At 35.2% G+C, this 21,797-nt stretch overlaps 1 protein-coding gene across 5 annotated transcripts in view; it reads right to left on the bottom strand.

Moving 5' to 3' along the window:
• Positions 1-768: 768 nt before the first annotated feature.
• The window catches only part of LOC138152592 (ATP-binding cassette sub-family A member 10-like), a 118,531-nt gene continuing 97,502 nt past the window's right edge, over positions 769-21,797 (bottom strand). For all 5 annotated transcript variants that reach the window (XM_069076554.1, XM_069076552.1, XM_069076550.1 and 2 more), the window contains 3 exons: positions 4,319-4,398; positions 3,832-3,887; positions 769-1,704 (listed from right to left, as the gene is read on the bottom strand). In XM_069076554.1, the coding sequence (XP_068932655.1) occupies positions 1,606-1,704; positions 3,832-3,887; positions 4,319-4,398 (235 nt within the window). In that variant the 3' untranslated portion in view covers positions 769-1,605. The remainder of the gene's footprint in view (positions 1,705-3,831; positions 3,888-4,318; positions 4,399-21,797) is intronic.

Raw genomic sequence — 21,797 nt, 5'->3', positions numbered from 1 at the left:
GGCGGGAAGGCTGGGGGGGGAGGGAAGTTGGAAGCACTCACTTTTGAAAAGTGATGGGATCAAAGTAGAGAATAGAACAAGTGGGAGGTGTGATAGGAGGGAGGGAAATATAGTCAATCTTTTACAATATATCTACTATGTTATTTCTTTGCCTTAGCCACACATGTGCAACCTATACTGAACTGCTTATTTTTCCAGTAAGGGTGGGTGACAAGGGAGGAAGTGAATGAATCTGGAATTCAAAGTTTTAAAATCATATATTCAAATTTATATATATATATATATATATATATATATAGTTATTAATATATATATTAAATGTAATTGGCAAATAAGATATACAGGCATTGGAGGATAGAGATCCACTGGAAAAGTCGAAAGGGGTATGGGAGAAAATATGGGAGAGAGCGGTTGGAGGAGGGGATATCCTGTGGGACTGCTATTTTGGGGTGGTGGGTAGGGGAAAAATGGGGAGAAAAATTGTAACTCAAAATCTGGCGGAAATGAATGATGTAAATCAGAAGTTAATAAAGCATTTGGAAAAAAAATAATAAAAATGTGAAAAGTGAAAAAAAAAGGAATTGGGGTGAGGATGGTTTTAATTGTTGTCCTTGTATCTCCAGCACTTAGTGGAATGCCTGGCACATGAGCTCAATGTTTGGTGAATTGATTCTGAAGCAATATACTCAGAAACTTGAACCTTAAAAGTATCCATTCAAAAACAATCTTAGTGTTGTCAAGTTTATAATTAAATATTAAAAAACCATAACAAATAGATCTGTATTTTATTGATTTAAGAAATAGAAAGACAAAGACAGAAGCAGGATTATTTGTCTAGAAATCTTTTGTCCTTCCACATAATATGGCCTTATAACAAACACTCAGAATACAATAAAAATCAGCTTATATTTATCTGAATACGGAACTCATTATAAAAATAGAGACATAAAATAAAAAAAATTTAAGATTAAGCAATGCCAGTTCACCAGGCAACTGTGAGGTAGAGGAGGGAGAGGAAATGGAGAGGGGATACATTCATGCAATCCCAGTAAGGCAATAAATTCCATCAAGGCACTTTTTTAGGTGGGTAGATGAGCTAGTGACCCAAATGATCCTGATTGCATTCACTTCCAGGTAGCAGCACCCTGCCATTGCAATTGTCTGTTTACTGGTACTCATCTACACGTCCTGCCCCTCCCCTACACCATCCCCTCTAGGGGCTCAAAAGTTGCCCTAGCTTCCATCTCCCATGATCCTTCAGTCCCTCCTTCCAGTTGAGAAAAACTGAGTTTCTTTGCTGATAAAAGGCTACAGTATAATACAGAAAGTATTCTTAAAATGTTATGCAAATATAGAGGAAACCAGTACAATCCAATTCCATGTCATTGTCAATGCTGTTTAGCATAGAGATTTTGCCCAAAGGTATCCTTCCTTCCCTTATTCTACCAAAGCATTATTACAATTTAACCAGTTTCTGCGTAAATACAAAATATACTTTAAAAGTTTGATTAAACATTTCTGAGATGATATGTGAGATTAAAAATATAAATGCATTAAAAGAAAGGGTCATGAGATCTTAGAGATAAACCTAGGAGGTCTAGGCCTTTAAGGTTCTTCCTGTGGGAGGAGTTTCCATTTTATGGTTGTATCCAATTCCTCTTCAAAATCTCCCATCTCCTGCTCCTTTGACAAGTCTAGGAAGACCTTCAAGGGAAAATAGGGGAGAAAAAGAGAATAATGAAGTAATAATTTAGTTCCTGTACCACTACATTAATAAGAAGAGTACATATATCAACAACAACAATTATTATTATTATTATAGTTAGCATATACATAGTGCTTTAAAGTTTGCAAAGCACTTTACAAATATTATTTCTTTTTTTGTCTTTTTTTTTGAGGGTGGAAGGCAGGACAATTGAGGTTAAGTGACTTGCCCAAGGTCACACTGCTAGTAAGTGTTAAGGGTCTGAGGTCATATTTGAACTCAGGTCTTCCTAACTCCAGGGCCGTTGCTCTAGTCACTGTGCCACCTAGCTGCCTCCAAATATTATTTCAATCTCGCATGTCTCACCTATGTAACTGGTGCCCATCATTCACCCTGCCATTTATTTGAATTACATTATTGTGAGAAGTTTCTTAGCCCGATATAGGATTTCTAACCAGGAAGATCTGGATTCATATCCTGCCTCTGATGCTAACTCTGTGACTGTGGGCAAGTCTATTAATCTTTCTGAACCTCAATTTTCTTGTCTATAAAACGAGTATAATTACATCTGCCATACAGTTATCCTTTCAACACTGACTTCCTCATCCTAGTTTGGTACATAGCAGGTTGACAAAGGAAATTAAATGGGAAATTATTGGGCAGGGTGGGGGGGAAGTTTGAAGAAACCGCAGACAACACAAAAGGCCAGCAGATGACACAGGAAAAAGTTTAGAAACTCAGAAATTCATAAAACTTGTGTATAGCATTATATTTTATCAACACATTGTATCTTTAGTATCATAATAATTCAGACTTCTTGTCTGGTATGAAGGGAGGGTCAAAAAATTTTAGGCAGATTTTCTAGATCACAGGGACACCATGCCTCAAACCCTGCAAGGTAGAAAGGATAACTGTACCTACCTCTTGAATTCTTGCAAGGCTTAATATTAATAACACCTTTAAAATATAAGAATGCTAGCTATTACTATATAAGCAAAGAGCTTTGTAAACCATAAGATGCTTATAAGTGTTGTCTTTGTTTTATTGTTATTAGTATTATCATTCCTCCTTGACCAGGACAAAAATAATAATTTAAGAAGAGGGGGATATTGATATAGGAGCTGAGCTATCTCTCACCTTCATGTCCTCTTTTTCTAGAGTTTATAGTCATTGACCATAAAAAGCCTCTCCACATCTATTTTTCTGTTTTTTCCAAGATATTCAGGAGCAAGCAACCCAAAGAAATAGGAGAATAATCTCCATGAGATCTGGAAATGATTGGTCAGGCTATTCCACAAGAATGGAACATTTGATGGCTTCTTTGGGTTGTACTTTACTATGTTCAATAAACGTCACACCCATAGACAAGCATATTTTCTATATCACATAAACAAACAAATTAATGGATGCCTGCATGAATGGATGTATAAATGAACAAATATACAAGTGAATGAATGAAGAAATAAGGAAAGAAGCATAGGAAGAAGGAAAGAAAGAAAAGAAATATATAGATGTCAGACTGAACTTGGAAACTTCCCAGAATGAGATGGCAGCAGGGCCAGTAAGTTTTATGAGAAACTTTAATAATTCAGAGCCATATTTCATATTATGCCAACGTAATTTGAGTTTGGTCACTGAAGGTTTTCTTCTTGTCCAGCTACCTGGAGAAGTCTGGTGAAGCAGGCAGCTGACATGGTACATTAAAGAGGTTCTTCTATATAATAATGGAAGGAGGTTCTCCATTACTGGTTCATTGATTAATAAAGTGAAAACATGCCTTTCTGTAGTCTTAAGTCAAGCTGAAGAAGTCCTATGCACACCACATTGCTAACAGAGTATATCAAGTGCCAGATAAGACACCCACCCAGCACACACTAAGCTTGCACTAAATTAGTTACACAGTTAGGTGGTGCAGTCAGACACTTACTAACTGTGTGGGCAAATCATTTAACCCTGTTCGCCTGTTTCCTCATCTATAAAATGAGCTGGAGAATGAAATAGCAAATCATTCCAGTGTCTTTAGCAAGAAATCCCCAAATTGGGTCATGAAAAGTTGGACACAGCTAAAATGAATGAACAACAATAAGTTGCATGGCAAATAGAAAATCTTTAAGAAAATAACCCACCTGTTCCAATGTGCACTGAGAGAGACTGTATTCCTCCAGGTTGAAGGTATGCTTAGCTGAATAAGAATGAATTTATGTTAGCAGTTAAAATATTTTCCATATGGTTTTTTCCCCCAAGTCAGAGTATAATACATGTAACTACAAATAATATATATATATATGTACATATATATATATATATATATCTCAAATACAAATGATGAAGCAACAATCACACTATAGTTGAAGGAAAATGTAATAAATTATTCCAGTTTGACTTTTGTCATTAAAATAGCTATTTTTTGTATTTTAATGTACTATTTAATTAGGTATCTTGTCTGTGTGTCACTGAACTAGATTGTCCTTAAGAAACTTTAACTCAACCGTGAGTTTTGCCTCCTTAAGTCTTGTAGGAAATGGCTTTAGTTTTCTCAAATGTCTGTTGTACTGATTCTTTTGGTGGATTGCCATTGCTATGAAGAAACATTTTCAAAATGATCACTCTTACCTGCCTCTAATTTAGAAAAGGCCTGAGAAAGAGGATAAACGTCTTCCACAGGTAATTTATAGACCATCAAGGAGGAATACCTGGTAGGAGAAAAGAGCAAAGTTTTTATTTCCTTTCAGCTATAACCTAGGACTTGGCCAAATGTTATAAAAGAGCAATAGCTATAAAATATAATTACATTTTTAGCAAAATGATTTACTCTTTTTGATGGAGTAACTTTAATTCAAAGAAAAAAAAACTGTTTCAAACTTCAAGACACATAGTATTTAAATATAACGATTCCAAACAACAAATTCTGTAAGCATCCAGGTTAAAGATTTTCAAATATTTCAAAATAAAAGGAAAATTCAAAAATATAAGATTATTCTTTATTCACTAGAAATTCTAGAAGGGAACAAAAATTGTATTTTAAACAGTAAAGGAGTTAAGCAGACCAATATGTCTGAGACCTTTAGCTTAATCATCAAGAAAAAAAGATGAATGTTCATCAAAAAGAGGGATTTAAGGCATTTTTTTTAAGTAACTAAGATCTGAGCAAAATATTCAATTTTCAAACACCAGAAACATAATTTAAAAATATAATGACCAAGGAAAGGATAAGTAATAAGATAAATGTTCAGAATTTTTCCAAAAGAAAGAAAAAAGGCTGACCTATAGAGTAAAATAAATAAAATCAAAGAAATATGAAGAAATAAAGACAGATATAAGCAAAACTTAAACTAGGAGAACTGAAGGTGGAGGAACAAAATTGAAGTGCTATGGCCTAAAGTCCTCTTCCCACATTAATTCTCTCCTGAACTGAAACTTAAGAGAGGCACAACAAGAAAGAGGGGTGATGGAACAAGATCAATAAAGGCAATTACATAGAAATTAGTTAGAAGCAGGAGTTCTAACCTGGCACTTCAGAATCTTTAACTAGAAATAGCCCAAAGAGGTAATAAGTAAGGGAAGTTTAAACTGTAGAAATTGGGCCACCCCCCCCCAAAAAAGCACAAAACAAAACAATTAACAAATATAATTTGCGAGGAGGGGAAGGGTTGACCTAAATTACATTTGGTGTTTTTAGTTCCTCTTCCCTAATGGTTTCCTAAACTTTGTCACAAACAAAATTGATTAGGATTGGGTTAATTAAATCTTAGTGTTTTATTAATTAACAACAAGTTAATTAATATTTTTTAGTAAGGCTAGACCTCCTCACTAGGCACAAATACGCCATTTAAGGAGTAACAGAGCATTTTTTTATAGTTGACAATGAGGAAGCAATCAGTTCATACAATTTTGAGTAACATGGACATTGTCTCTGATTGGACAATGTTTTACACATTTTTTCTTTTTCTTTCTTGTTCATTTTAAGTTCTGAACTGTGTCCCACCTTCCCTACCCTGCACACTTCACTAAAAAAGGCCACAATTCAACACATACACACATACATATGTAAAACTATGCTATGCTTCTATTTATCAGTTCTTTCTCTGGAAATGGATAGCATCTTCCTTTATAGGTCTTTTGTAGTTGATTTACATAGTATTCAGAACAACTTAGTTATTCACCGTTATTCTTCTAACAATATTGCTGTTACTGTATGCAATGTTTTCTTGGTTCTGCTCAATTCACTCTTCATTATTTCATGGAAGTCTTTCCATGTTTTTCTAAAATCAAGCAGCTCATCATTTCTTACAGCACAGTAGTACTCCATCACAACCATATGCCACAACTTGTTTAGTCATTCCCTGATTCATGGTCTTCCTCTCAATTTCCAGTTCTTTGCCACCACAAGGAGAGCTGTGATAAATATTTGAGAATATATAGGTTCTTTTCTTTTTTCCCTGATCAGCTGGAGAAACAGACCTAATAGTGGTATCGTTGAATCAAAAGGTATACACAGTTTTATAACTCTTTGGGTACAATTCTAGATAGTTCTCCAAAAGGATTGAATCAGTTCACAGTTCCACCAACAATGTTTTTCTACATCCCTCCCAACATTTTTCATTTCCCCTTCTATTATTTTAGTCAATCTGATAGGTGTTATATGATATATCAAAGTTGTTTAATTTTCATTTCTCTAACAAATAATGATTTAGAGCATTTTTTCACATGACTTTATATAGTTTGGATTCCTTCATCTGAAAAACTGCCTATTCATGTCCTTTGAACATTTATCAATTGGGGAATGATTAATATTCAATACAATAGATACATTTTTCTATATGTCTGAGATATGAGACCTTTATACAAGAAACTATCTCAGCCCCACCCCATTTCCAATTTTTGCTTTTCTTCTAATCTTAGTTACATTGGTTTTATTTGTACAAAACCTTTATAATTTAATATAATCAAAATTTTCCATTTTACATCTCAATCCTTTCTGTGTCTTGTTTATTCATAATTTTTTTTCCCTTATTGATATGTCTGATAGATGCTATGGTGAATTTTTGTCTAATTATTGTATCAAGGTCAAATATTTATTTTGATCTTATCTTGGTAAATGATGTAAGATATTGATCTATGCTTAATTGCTGCCAGACTGCTTTCTGGTGTTCCCAAAAATTTTTACCAAGAAGAGAATTTTTATTCCAAAAACTTAAATCCTTATATTTGTCAAAAAGCTTAATAAGATTTACTTAATACAAATTTACTACTATGTATTGTATGTCTACTCTGTTTTACTGATCCACCTTTCTATTTCTTAGCCAGGGCCAGATAGTTTTGATAATTACCAGTTTATAATATGGTTTAAGATCTGGAATTAAAAAAAAAAAGATCTGGAACTGCTAAGCCTCCTTCCTTTACATTTTTTCATTAATTCCTTTGATAGTCTTGATGTTTTGCTCTTCCAAATGAATTTTGTTATTTTTTTCTAGTTCAATAATTTTTTTTGGTAATTTATTATGATATTGCAGAAGTAAATTAGGTAGAATGTTCATTTTATTATATTGATTCTGCCCAACCATGAACAATTAACATTTCTACAATTATTTAAATCTGATTTTATTTGTATAAAAATGTTTTATAATTATATACATGTAGTTCCTGGGTTTGTCCTTGCAGGTATACTCCCAGGTATTTTATGCTGTATATGATTATTTTAAATGGATTATCTCTTACTATCTCTTCTTGCAAGGTTTTGTTGCTGGTCATATATAGAAATGCTAATGATTTATGTGGGTTAATTCTATATCCTGCTACTTTGCTAAAATTATAAATTTTCTCACCTAGCTTTTTAGTCAAATATCTAGTATTTTCTGAGTATATCATCATATCATCTGCAAAAAGAAATCTTTTTATTACCTCATTGCCCATTGTGATTTCTTCAATTCCCTCTTCTGTTATTGCTATTCCTATTATTTCTTTTTTTAAAAAAATTGGGGTTAAGTAACTTGCTCAAGATTACACGGCCAATTATTTTGTGTGGGTGCTAAGTATCTGAAGCTAGAACTGATCCCGGGTCTCCCGACTCCGGGGCCGGCACTCTTACTCATTGCACCACCTGGCCTCCCCTATTCCTATTATTTCTAATACAATATTGAATAATATTGGTGATAATGGGCATCCTTGTTTTACTCTTTATCTTACTGGGAATGCTTCTAGCTTATCCCCATTACAAATAATGCCTGATGATAGTTTTAGGTAGATGTTTCTAATAATTTTAAGGAAAAATCCATTTATACCTATGCTTTCAAGTGTTTTTTAATAGGAATGGGTATTGCATTTTGTCCAAAGTTTTTTTCTACATTTATCCTCTTCATATTTTAATTAAATATTTTAACTTTAACTTTTCTGAGATCATGATTTACTTCCTCGACTTTTTTTCATCAGCTGAATCATAATAAATTCTACTCCAGTCCTTTATTTTTATTCTTTGTGTATCTCTCATGTTTAAATGTATTTCTTATAAATAACATATTGTCAGATTCTGTTCAGTCCATTCTGTTATCCATTTCTGTTTTATATGTGAGTTCCTCACATTCACATTTAAAGTTATAATTACTAGTTGTGGATTTCCCTCCATCCTATTTTTCCTCACTGTTTATTCTTCTCTTTCCTTCCTCAGTCATCTAATTTCCTTCTGACCACTGCCTCCCTGAAACACATCCCTTCTAAGAATTCCTCTCTTATCCTATTCTCTCTCCCTACTGTTTTTCTGTAATTTAAGAAAGACTTTTACACCTTCTAGATATATAACTAGATCTTTAACCTGGTTTTGATGAGAACAAGGTTCTAGCACTACTAGTCCTTCCCCGGCCCCCAGTGTAACAGTTCTTCTATTCACATCATGCACATATGAGATAATTGCTCCATTTTACATCTCCCTAGCCAATTTTATTTTTTAGGATCATTCCATCATACTCAACCCCAAACTTTCTGTCTATGTATGCTCTTTTAGCTTTTTAATCATAATATCAATAACAGATAAAATTTTGCCATATAAAAAGTAAACAGTTTGACCTTATTAAATCCCTTGTAATTGTTCTTTCCTATTTATCTTCTTGTGTTTCTCCTGATTCTTATAGGTGAAATTTTCTGTTCAGTTTTAAGTTTTTCCTCATGAATACCTGAAAGTCTTTTAATTCATAAAGTATCCATTTTTTCCCATGCAGGGTGGGTGGTATTTTATCTTTGATCTGGGAGCTTCAAAACATACCTATGATGTTCCTGTGAATTTTCATCTTGGGATCTTGTTCAGGTGGTGATCAGTAGATTTTTAAAAATTTCTATTTTACCCTCTAGTTCTAAAACTTTAGGACAATTTTCCCTAATAATTTCTTGAAGCATAATGCCTAGACTCTTTTACTGATCATAACTTTCAGGTCGTTCAACAATTCTTATATTCTCTCTTGATCTGTTTTTTGGGTCAGTTTTTTTAAATAAAAAGTTTCACATTATCTTCTACTTTTTCATCTTTTAAAATTTTGTTTTATTTTTTCTTGGTGTCTTTTCAAGTCATTAACTTCCTCTTGCTGAATTCTAATTTTTAAGGGTAATTTTTTTCTGTAGGCTTTTGGGTCTCTTTTTCCAATTGATTGACTCTCTTCTCATAATTTTCTTGATTTTTTTCCCTAATTTTTTCTCAACTTCTCTTATTTGAGTTTTAAATTCCTTTTAAAACTTTTCCTTGAACTCTTTTGGACTTGTGACCATTTTACATTTTTCTTTGAAGTAGAAGTAGCTATTTTGATTTTACTGTCTTCTGAGTTTGAACCCAAATCTTATCTATCACCATAGCAACTATCTATCACCAAATTCTTTCTCTTTTTGCTTCCTCATTTTGTTTTAGTGGTTACTTTCTTAGTTGTTAATTTTATGTTAGAGTTGGGCTCTAGTCCTGAGGTGTGGGAGATAATGTCTTAGGTTTCAGATTTTTCATGCTGTTGTTTTCTGATTTTTGTCTAGGAGTTTGACCTCAGGTACTACTCTCAGCCCCTCAGCTGTGACCAGGACCCCCAGAAATTCTGTCACCTCAAACACTTGTACTCCCTAGAGTTCTTCTTGCAGCTTCAAGTTTCAGCTTACCCGTCTGCCCTGGAATCAAAAACAGAGGCTCTGCTCTCCTGTGAGTGACCATAGCCAGCAGAGCCCCTCCCTTCTGCAACTACACTTGTCAGCATATGCTTACTTCCCCATGCCAATAGCTATAATCTGGGATCACATCTGGTCAGTGCACCTGAGCCTTTCTTGTAGCATCAGTCAACAGAGAGCCCTGCAATCTTCACCTAATCATCTGACTCCCACACTGTCTCTGATGTAAAAGTTTCTGAAGCTGAGACTGCTACCACACAACCACGCACCCACCCCCAGGCTTGTTGCTTGTTGATTCATTGTATCTACCCCAGGTATCTGTACTTCAGTCAGGCCAGATAACTACACCAAGAGGTCAGATCTTTCCTAATGTCATCCCAAGTTGTCTTACATTGGACAACTGCTTTACTCTAACTTTTAATTATTTACTTTGAGGCATTAGTTTAAGTTGTTTGTGGGGGAATTTGGGAGAGCCAGGTAATTTCCTGCCTTATTCTGCCATCTTCTTAGAATTCTCAGTTTTCAGGGACTTCTGGGGGCCCAGATGGCAGAGTAAGCAGTAAATTATGGTAGCACTACCATATTCACATCCAAACAACAATAAAATAGGACCTTAGGACAAATTCTGGAATAGTACAGCCAGCAGAAGGACAAGATGGAATGGTCTTTTAGCTCAAGAGACTTGGAGGATAAGCAAGAAAGATCGGTCTCACTAGGGCAAAAAGGGAGAACAGTCTAGGAAAGGAATATCCTAGCAAGCCAGCAACAAGTCCCACCTCAGTAAAAGAGCAGGAGATCCTGAGTGCCAGTGTAATGGAGCAGACAAATGCCAACACCAGGACCCCCCACATGCCTTAGCATAGCTAGGCAACCAGCAGACTTCAGCTCTGAGAACCACCATGTGCTTTGGCATAGCCTGGGGTGGGAAAGTGCCCTCAAACACAGGATCTCCATGTTCTTCAGCACAGCTCTGAGCAAACAGAGATCTTCCAGCATAACAAGAAAGTAGGCCAAACCTCCATATGTTTCAGTATAACCCAGGTAAAACAGGTATTCCTCAGGGCCAGACCTTCATGTGTTTCAGTGTCTCCCTGAGGAAACACAGAAAAATACTTCCAGGCCTCACCATATACCAAACACCACCACTAGGATCCCAGCCAAATAAGCTGCCATACCCATGAAATCTCCAGCAGCAGCAGTCTCCCCTTACCACACCCCCTCAACATAGCGCCCAAAACAAGGGTCCCCTGGGGGCCTCAGGGTAAATCAGTATAGTACCAAGTAAACAACTAGGGCCTCTAGTCACTGGCACACAAAGCCTGAGACAGAGCCCTTTCCACCCTGGGAGCAGAAATCAAATTTAAAAGAAAGGGATAAGAACAAAAAAAAGGATGAGAAAAAACAAACAAGAAAAAACAAAAAAGTATCTGACCATAGAAAGTTGTTATAGTGATAGGGAAGACCAAGACACAAACTTAGAAGACAACAATGTCAAAACACTTATAAACAAAATCCCAAAGGAAAATGAGAAGTGGTCTTTAGACCAGAAAGAACTTATGGAAGAGTTCAAAAAGGAGCTTAAAATCATAGAAGAGAGGTAGAATAAAAACTGGGAGAAGAAATGAGAATGATAAGAGAATTATGAAAAAAGAGTAAACAGCTTGGAAAACTGCTTAAAAAGAAATGGAAGAGGAGATACAAAAATCCATTGAAGAAAATAATTCCTTAGTAAAATTGGCCAAATCTTAAAAGTTAGAATCAGGTAAGTGGAAGCTAATAACTCTGTAAGACATCATGAATATCAATCAAACAAAATCAAAAGAATGAAAATGTAAAATGCTTCATGGGAAAACAACTGACCTGGAAAATAGATCCAGGATAGACAATATAAGAATCATTGGACTACATGAAAGTCATAATCAAAAGGAGGACCTGGACATCATCTTTCAAGAAATTATCAAGGAAAACTGCTCATATGTCCTAGAACTAAAGGGCAATATAGGCATTAAAAGAACCCACCAATCAGCTCAGGAAAGAGATCTCAAAATAAAAAATTCAAGGAACATAATAGCCAAATTTCAGGACTATAAGGCAAGGAAAAGTATCAACATTCTTAAAGGAGAAGTTAAGTGAGTTACAGGACAAAACAGACAACAAAACTATACTAGTGGGGAACCTTAATTGCCACCTCTCACAACTAGATAAATCCAACCAAGAAACAAACAAGAAAGAAACTAAGACGATAAATAGAATATTAGAAAAGTTAGATATGACAGACCTTTGGAGAAGACTGAATGGGAATAGAAAGGAACATACATTATTTTCATAGCACATGATATCTACACAAAAATTGATCATACAATAGGACACAAAACTTCAAAATGCAATGTAAAAAGGCAGAAATAATAAATGTATTTTTGGATCATAATGCAATAACAAATTACATTCAACAAAAAAGGAGTGGAAATGTAGATTAAAAATTTATTGGAAACTTAATCTAATCCTCAAGAATGAGTGGGTCAAGGAACAAATCATAGAAACAATAAATAATTTCAATAAAGAGAATAGCAACAATGAGACAATGTACCAAAATTTATGGGATGTAGCCAAAGTAATATTTAGGGGAAAATTTATTTCTCTAAGTTCTTACATCAGCAAAATGGAAAAAGAACAGATTGATGCACTGGCATGCAACTGATAAAACTAGAACAATAACAGATTAACTCTCCACAATTGGGCACCAAATTAAAAATCCTAGAAGTCAAAGGTGAGATCATAAGATTGAAAATAAAAAAATCACACACACTCTAGAGTTAATGAATAAATCTGGGAGCTGGTTTTATGAAAAGATAGATAATCCATTAGTTAATTTAATTTAAAAAAGAAAGTAGAAAACCAAATATCCAGTATCAAAAATAAAATGGGTGAAATCACCACAAATGAAGAAGAAATTAAAACCATTATTAGTAAATATTTTGCCCAGTTATATGACAATAAATAAGACAATCTGAGTTAAATTGATGAATATTTGCGAAAATGTAAATTACCTAGATTGAAAAATCAGGAAATAGAATGCCTAAATAACCCCATCTTAGAAAAAGAAATTGAACAAGCCATTAGTGAACTTCCTAGGTAAAAATCTCCAGGATCAGATGCATTTATGAAAGAATTCTACCAAACACTTAAAGAACAATTAATTCCAATTACTGTGTAAATTATTCAGGAAAATAAATGAAGGAGTCCTACCAAACTCTTTTTTTTATAACAAATATGTGCTGATACCTAAAACATGAAGAGCTAAAACAAAAAAAGAAAGTTATAGACTTTCTTATATAGACTACCAATTTCCCTAATGAATATCAATGAAAAAAATGTTGAACAAAATATTAGTAAGGTGAGTACAACAATATATCACAAGGATTATACACTATGACCAGTTGAGATTTATACCATTTATGCAGTGTTGGTTCAATATTAGGAAAATTATAAACATAATTGACCATAGCAATAACAAAAACAACAGAAATCATATGATTATCTCAATAGATGCTGAATTTTTTTATACAAAACACAGTATTCATTCTTGTTAAAAACACTAGAGAGCATTGGAATAAAGGGAGTGTGTTCCTTAAAATGGTAAGCAGTATCTATCTAAAACCATCAGCAAGAATTATCTGTAATGGGGATAAGCTAGAAGTCTTCCCAATAAGATCAGGGGTGATGCAAGGATGCCCATTATCACCACTATTATTCAATATAGTACAAGAAATGCTAGGTAATAAGAAAAAGAAACTGAAAAAATTAGAATGAGCAATGAGGAAACAAAACTGTCACTCTTTGCAGATGATATGATGGTATGCATTAAGAACCCTAGAGCATCAACTAAAAAAATTACTTGAAATAATGAACAACTTTAGCTATGTAATAGTCTGACTCTCTCTCTCTCTCTCTCTCTCACTTATATTACCATAGTAGATATATTGTAAAAGACCGACTATATTTCCCTCCCTCCTATCCTACATCCCACTTGTTCTATTCTCTACTTTGATCCTGTCCTTTTTCAAAAGTGGGTGCTTCCAACTCCCCCCCCATCTGCCCTCCCTTTTATCATACCCCCTCTCATCCCCTTCCCCCCTACTCCCTCCCTGAGCCAAATTCAATGAGAATAAGATTGACCCATTCCCTTTTGCCTTCCTGTTCTTCCCCTCCATAGTAACCATTTCCCTTTACTCTTCTATATGCAATAGTTTACCCCATTCTGTCTCTCCCCATCTCCTCTCATTATATTCCTCTCTGACCTCTTAATTTCCCCTTTTAAGTATCATCGCTTCCTATTCAATTGGTCCTGTGCCCTCTATGTATATCTGTAAACATATATACATGCATTCACATATGTATTCATATGCCCATATACCCTCATATATAGACATATATATATACTATATATATATATGTATTCCCTTCAACTATTTTCACACTGAAAAAAGTTTTATCAGTTACAATCATATTTTTTTCCATGAAGGAATGTTAATAGTTCAACTTTAATAAGTTCCTTATGATTTATTTTCCCTGTTTACCTTCTCATGCTTCTCTTGCTTCTTGTATCTGAATGTCAAATTTTCTATTCAACTCTGTTTTTTTCATCAAGAGTACTTGAAAGTCCTCTATTCCATTGAATGACCATATATTCCCCTGAAACATGATACTGAGTTTTGCTGGGTAGGTGACTCTTGGTTTTAATCCCAGCTCCTTTGACCTCCAGAATATCATATTCCAAGTCCTTCAATCCCTCAGTGTAGAAGCTGCCAGATCCTGGGTTATCCTGATTGTGTTTCCACAATATTCAAATTGTTTCTTCCTGGCTACTTGTAATATTCTGTCCTTGTTCTGGGAATTTCAGAACCTGGCTGTAATATTCCTAGGAGTTTCCTTTTTGGGGTCTTTTTTAGGAGGTGATTGGTGGATTCTTTCAACCTCTATTTTGCCCTCTGGTTCTAAAACATCAGAACAGTTTTTCTTGAGAATTTCTTGGAGGATGGTTTCTAGGTTCTGACTTGGATCATGGCTTTCAGGCAGTCCAATAATTTTTAAATTATCTCTCCTGGATCTATTTTCCAGGTCAGTGGTTTTTCCCATGAGATATTTCACATTGCCTTCTATTCTTTCATTTGTTTGGATCTGTTTAACAGCATCTTGATTTCTCATAAAGTCACTAGCTTCCATTTGCTCCAATCTATTTCTGAAGCAATTTCTCCTTAGTGAGCTTTTTCCATCTGGCAAATTTGGCTTTTTAAGGCATTCTTCTCCTCATTGCCTTTTTGATCCTCTTTTGCCATTTGAGTTATTCTATTTTTTAAGGTGTGATTTTCCTCAGTCAGTCTGTTGACTGTCATTTCATACTTTTCTTGCATCGTTCTCATTTCTGTTCCCAATTTTTCCACCACTTCTCTTATTTGCTTCTTAAGGTCTTCTATGGCCTGCAACCAGCTTGTATTTTTCTTGGAAGCTTTTGTTGCAGGAGTTCTGACTTCACTGTCTTCTTCCTGTTCCATGCTTTGATCCTTTTTGTTGCCCAAATAGGAGTGTAAAGTTGGGGTTTTTCTGTTTATTTTGCTTCCTTTGCCTGCTCATGTCACCACTCAATCACTTGACTCCTGTGCTTTTTGCTACAGTAGGTCTCTGCAACCAGACAAGGGACCTTCATACCCAAAGCTGGGGTTTTCTCAGCTGCTGAAGGTATTAGTTGGGTGCCCTCTCTGAAGCCTCCCACATGCTCTGGCAAGCTGGTTGCACTCCCCAGGACCTCCACCTTAGACCACAATCCAGATCCAAGAAGGTTAAACCAAGAGTGATTACCCCTCATACTGGTTGCTTGTTCCCCCTGCACTCTGCAGGCCAGGAGCTGAAGCTGCCATGTGGGGGCTGCTGCACGGCCGTGGTGCTTCAACGGCTTCTTGTCCTAGGGGGCAAATGCTGACCACACTACCATCTACTGGATCCCAAACGCCACACTGCATTGACCTCCCACTTTGTCCTTCACATGTATGTGTTGGTAATTGTGGAAACAGCCACAGCTGCTGGTAATCTGAACTGGCTCCAGCCTATGGTTGGTCAGGCCCACGCCCTGGGGCTAAAACCTCAGGCTTTCCCAGTGCTGGGGTCAGCTCCCAGAGTGCTGTGCTGGCCATTTGCTGCTGGCCCAGGCTATCCTCAGTGGGAGGTTAGCTTCTCTGTGTCATATTATGGGTTCTGTAGCTCCAAAGTTTCTTCAGAGTCCCATTTTACATGAATTGGTGGAGGTGGAAGCTAGAGCCCCATGGAAGTCCTGTTTCTACTCTACCATCTTCACTCTGCCCCCAACTCTCCAGAATCTCTTTATATGACCAAGAAAGCCCAGCAACAAGAGATAAAAAGAGAAATTCCATTTAAAATAACTGCAAACAATATAAAATAATAAGGAGTCTACCTTCCATGACAAATCCTGGAATTGTATGAACAAAATTACAAAATGTTAAACATGATGGTATATTTTAAGAACCCTAGAGCATCAACTAAAAAAATATTTGAAATAATTAACAACTTCAGCAAAGTTGTAGGATATAAGATAAACCTACATAGTCAGAATCTCTTTATGTGACTAATAAAGCCCAGCAGCAAGAGATAAAAAGAGAAATTCCGTTTAAAATAACTGCAAACAATATAAAATACTAAGGAGTCTACCTTCCAAGACAAATTCTGAAATTATATGAACACAATTACAAAATTTTAAACACAAATAAAGTCAGATATAAACAACTGGAAAAAATATCAATTGCTCACGGGTAGGCCGAACCAATATAATAAAAATGGCAATTCTGCCTAAACTGATTTACCTATTCAGTGCCATACCAATCAAACTACCAAAAATTTTGTAGAGCTAGAAAAAATAACAGCAAAATTCATTTGGAAGAACAAAAGATCAAGAATATTAAGGGAATTAATAAAAAAAATACAAAGGAAGGTGCCCTATTAATACCAGATCTCAAACTATATTATAAAGCAGTAATCATCAAAACTACTGGCTAAGAAGTAGAGTGTTGGCCCAGTGGAACAGATTAGGTACACAAGACACAATAGTCAATGACCATAGTAGCTTAGTGTTTAATAAACCCCAAACCCCAGCTTTTGTGATAAGAAATCACTATTGGACAAAAACTGCTGGGAAAACTGGGAAATAGTGGGACACAAACTAGTTATAGACCAACATCTCACACTGTGTACCAAGATAAGGTCAAAGTAGGTGTATGATTTAGACATAAAGGGTGACACCTCATGGTGTCAAATTAGGAGAGCAAGGAATATTTTACCTGTCAGATCTATGAGAAGAGGAAGAATTCATGACCAACCAAGAGATAGAGAACATTTTAAAATATAAAATAGATAAATTTGAACATATTCAATTAAAAAGCTTTTGTACAAACAAAACCAATACAAGCAAGATTAGAAGGAAAGCAGAAAGCTGGGAAGCAATCTTTGCAGCAAGTCTCATTTTTCAAATATATAGAGAACTGAGTCAAATCTATAAGAATACAAGTCATTCCCCAGTTGGTAAATGATCAAAGGATATGAACCAGCAGTTTTCAGATGAAGAAATCAAAGCTATCTATAGGCACAGAAAAGAGTGCTATAAATCACTTTTGATTAGAGAAATGCAAATGAAAACAACCCTGAGATAACTACCTCACACCTATCAGATTGGCAAATATAACAAAAAATGAAAATGATAAATTTTGGAGAGGATGTGGGAAAATTGGGATACTAATGCATTGTTACTGGAGTCATGAACTGATCCAACTATTCTGGAAAGCAATTTGGAATTATGTCCAAAGGGCAACCAAACTATGCATACCCTTCAATCCAGCAATACCACTGCTAGGTCTATATCCCAAAGAGGTCATAAAAAAGGGGAGAGAACCTACATGTGCAAAAACATTTATAGTAGCCCTTTTCATGGTGGCAAAATATTAGAAACTAAGGGGATGCCCATCAACTGGGCAATGGCTAAACAAGCTGTGGTATATGAATGTAATAGAATACTATTGTTTAATAAGAAATGATAAATAGGCAGATTTCAGAAAATCCTGGAAAGATTTGTATGAACTGATTCAAAGGGAAATGAGCAGAACCAGAAAAACATTCTACACAGTATCGGCAACATTCGGTGATGATGAATGACTATGAATGACTCATCTCTTCTCAACAGCACAATGATCTAAGACAAGTACAAAGGAAGATACTATTCATATCCACATAAAGAACTGATGTACTCTGAATGCAGATCAAAGCATTTTTTTCACTTGCTTTATTATTTCTCATGTTTTTAAATCTGTTTCTTCTTTCAAAACTATGACTAAAATGGAATTTTTTTTACATGATAGCACGTGTATAAATGATATGAAACTGTATTCCATTTTCAGAAGGGGAGGAGGGAAAAAGGGAGAGACATTTTCAATTCAAAATCTTGTAAAAAATGAATGCTAGGGGGGTTTAAAGCCCTGGCTGTGGGCACTTACAAGAGGCTGGAGGTTTGACTTTGAGAGGGAAGAACTGAAGATCTGGGACAAGGGGCACCATTCTACTTGTAAGGGTTATGGGATTTAAAGATCTTTCATGCCCCATTGGACTTGCTGATGTAGCAGGAAGGGGTGGGGCAAGAGGAAGCAGAAGCCAAGCTAGAGTTCCTGCGGTGGCTAGCAGTGGTGGTGACTGTGGCAGCAGCAGCAGAGGCAGCGGCAGTGAACCCCTTGTTGAGTCAGTCAGAATTTCTGCTAAGGACTCCTGCTGAGGACTGCCAGGGGCTGGAGCTGCTGGGAGCGCACTTCCTGGATGCCAGGTGATTGCTGTGAGTGGGGAGAGGAAGACTTTTGCCTGAGGTAGCCTGTTCTGTTTTTAAGGCTTGAGAATGTGTGTGCTTTCTACTTTATCTGCCTGTGCCAATTTCATAACTACTCTGATGGCTTTGACTTTCTGGTTTGGGGACTCAGTCTTTTGGTATTTTAATAAGTGTTCTAGCTTATTCCCCCATATAGCAAGCCTTATATATTTTGTGACTGATAACTTCATCAGCATATCTGTAATTTCCATAGGCATTGTGAATATTGCATTGCTGATACATCCCAGGGTTAGAGGTGACTACAAACAACTAAGCTATCACCACAAGAAAAAAATGCATAGGCAAAGGAAAAAGACTCCAATTATAGAAACCTATTTTGGGAATATAGATGATTGTGATTCATCTTCAGAAGAGAAAATTGAAGTAAAGGAACCCTGAAAGAGTAATGTTAAATGGTCACCTGCCCAAAAAGAATTTATATAAGACCTTAAAAGAGTCTTTAAAAATAAAATGACAGAGACAGAGGGAAAACTAAAAAAGAAAATAAGAATAATCCAAGAAAAACAGGAAGTGTGTGAAAGGAAAGTCAACCAATTAGAAAATGAGATCCAAAATCTTAAGGAAGAAAATTACACCTTGAAAATTAGAATTGGGCAAAGTGAAGCCAGTGAAATTATAAGAGATCAGGAAATGATTAAACAAAATATGAATAATGAAAAAATAGAAGAGAAAGTGAAACATAATAAAAACAACAGATTTGGAGAATAGATCAAGAAGAGAAAATATAAAAATAATTGGACTAAGTGAAAGTTATGATAAAAAAAGGAATCTTGATACAATAATACAAGAAATAATTAAAGAAAATTGTCCTGAAGTATAAGAACAAGGGGGGAAAGTAGAAATAGAAAAAAAAATCTATCGATCACCACCTAAAAGAGATCCTATGAGGAAAACTCATGGGAATATCATAGTCAAATTCTGAAATCCCCAGCTCAAGGAAAAATTATCCAAAGCATCAGGATGAAAACAATTTAAATATGATGGTGCCACAATTGGAATTACACAAGACCTAGCAGCAGAAACATTAAGAGACCAAAGGTCTTGGAACACAACATATTGAAGAGCAAAAGGACTGGGATTCCAACCAAAAATATCCTACCCTGCAAAGTTAACTATTATCTTGAATGAAAAAAAAATGGATGTTTGATAAACTTTCAGATTTTCAAGACTTTGTTAAAAAAAAAACTTGAACTTATTAGACAATTTAACATACAAGAATCAATACAGATAAAGGTCCATAACAAAGACTGGTTATAAGGCATCCATAAGGACAGATGGTTTACTTTTTATGTACATAAAATGTAAAATTTATATCCAAGATTCTCATTAATAATTGGGTAGATCATAAGAAAGATTGGGGGAGAACCCGGGCATGATATGAATTTAAAAAGTAAAGTCATTTAGGAACAGCTAAAAAGAGTAATTATTTTATACAAATGAGGCGCAAGAGGAAGAACTGATACATAGGAATTAGGTGGGGGAGGAGGGTTGGTAGTTCTGGTAACCTACTTTCATTGGGAATGGGTGTAAGAGGAAATAATACATATATATTTAGAAGAGGATAGAAGTCTTCTAAATTCAGGAGAAACAAAATAATAGGGGCATAGGAAGTGGGGAAAGGACAAGGGTGAATCTTTAGAGGGCAGGGTGAGAGAATAGGTAAATAGGGGTATAAAAGGGTATTTAGATTTATGGGAATGGGATGATAAGGGAGCGATCCTTGGTGGGTGGTAGGCAAGTCTTAGGATGGCAAGGTAGTGGGTAAAAATAAAGTAGAGGATGCAGGACAGATAGGAAACAAGAGATATGCTTATACATAAAAACAAAGAGCAGGAGTAGGTTTGGGAATGTATATGTCTATATATGTATGTGTATATGTGTATGTGTGTATATATACATACATATATGTATATATATATATACATACACATATGTATATATAGCTATGGAGAAAAATATCTAAACCTTATTGTGGCCTTCTGGGGGGATAAGGGGGAGGGGGAGGGGAAAAAGAACAAAGTAAAAAAGTTCACAGCAGAGAACAAAAGAAAACTCACAAGGAAGAAAAGATGGACAATTCTCAACATAATGAATATCATTTATCATAGAGGCTTTCTTGAAATGAAAATTTATTATTACACTTTTTGAATCATCTCATGTTCTGCTATGCACATGACATACTTTTATTTCTTTCTAACTTTGTACTTAAGTTCCAATATTTAAATTTATATGTTTTTGTTTCTTCTTTTTATTCTCTATTTGTGTTCTGGAATTTGAGTCTAAAATAAAATTTTGGGGGAAAAAAGAAAAAAAAGAATGCTACAAATTTTCTTGAAGTAACTGGGGAAAAATAAAATACTGTTAAAAATGTCCTGGAACACTCTGTAGTTATTAAAAGAATAGACAGCAAGATACATGAAATATTTTGGTCCTCCCCCATTACCTCAATTTCTGAGAATTATCTTAACATCTCGATTTCCCCATAATTCTCTTATTTATATCAAAGCAAGGCCCAACTCATAAAATGAAGGATAATTGTAAAATGAATAGAAAAAACAAAATGGAGTTAATGTTGATATATTTTTTTATTTGCAGTCTTGTTTTTGAACTTATTGTCCATCTGTAATTGTTCTCCTCAAAGTGATAGTATTCTCTTCATTTACAAATCTAGCAGTCTTTTGTCATTCATCATCCTTCTTGCCCTCTCTATAACATTTGATATTATTGACCATTTTCTTCTGTAGGTGGCACAATGGATAGAATGCTGGGTGTAGAGTCAGGAAGACTTATCTTTGTGAGTTCAAATCTGTTCTCAGATATTAGCTCTGGAACCCTGAGCAAGTCACTTAACTCTATTTGCCTGTTTTAATCTGTAAAATGAGCTGGATAAGGAAATGGCAAACCACTCCAATATCTTTGCCAAGAAAACCCCAAGTGGGGTCACAAAGAGTTGACCATGACTGAAAAATAACTGAAGAGCAAGACACTCTCCTTTCTGTATTTTCATGATATTGTTCTCTCTTGGTTTGC

The sequence above is a fragment of the Petaurus breviceps genome, unplaced genomic scaffold (assembly GCF_028583685.1).
Source record: "Petaurus breviceps papuanus isolate PSGF00001 unplaced genomic scaffold, PetGlider_PUasm1.0 90925, whole genome shotgun sequence".
NCBI classification, from domain to species: domain Eukaryota; kingdom Metazoa; phylum Chordata; class Mammalia; order Diprotodontia; family Petauridae; genus Petaurus; species Petaurus breviceps.
Note: the sequence above shows the minus strand (reverse complement) of the source record. Positions and strands in the feature narration are given on the sequence as shown.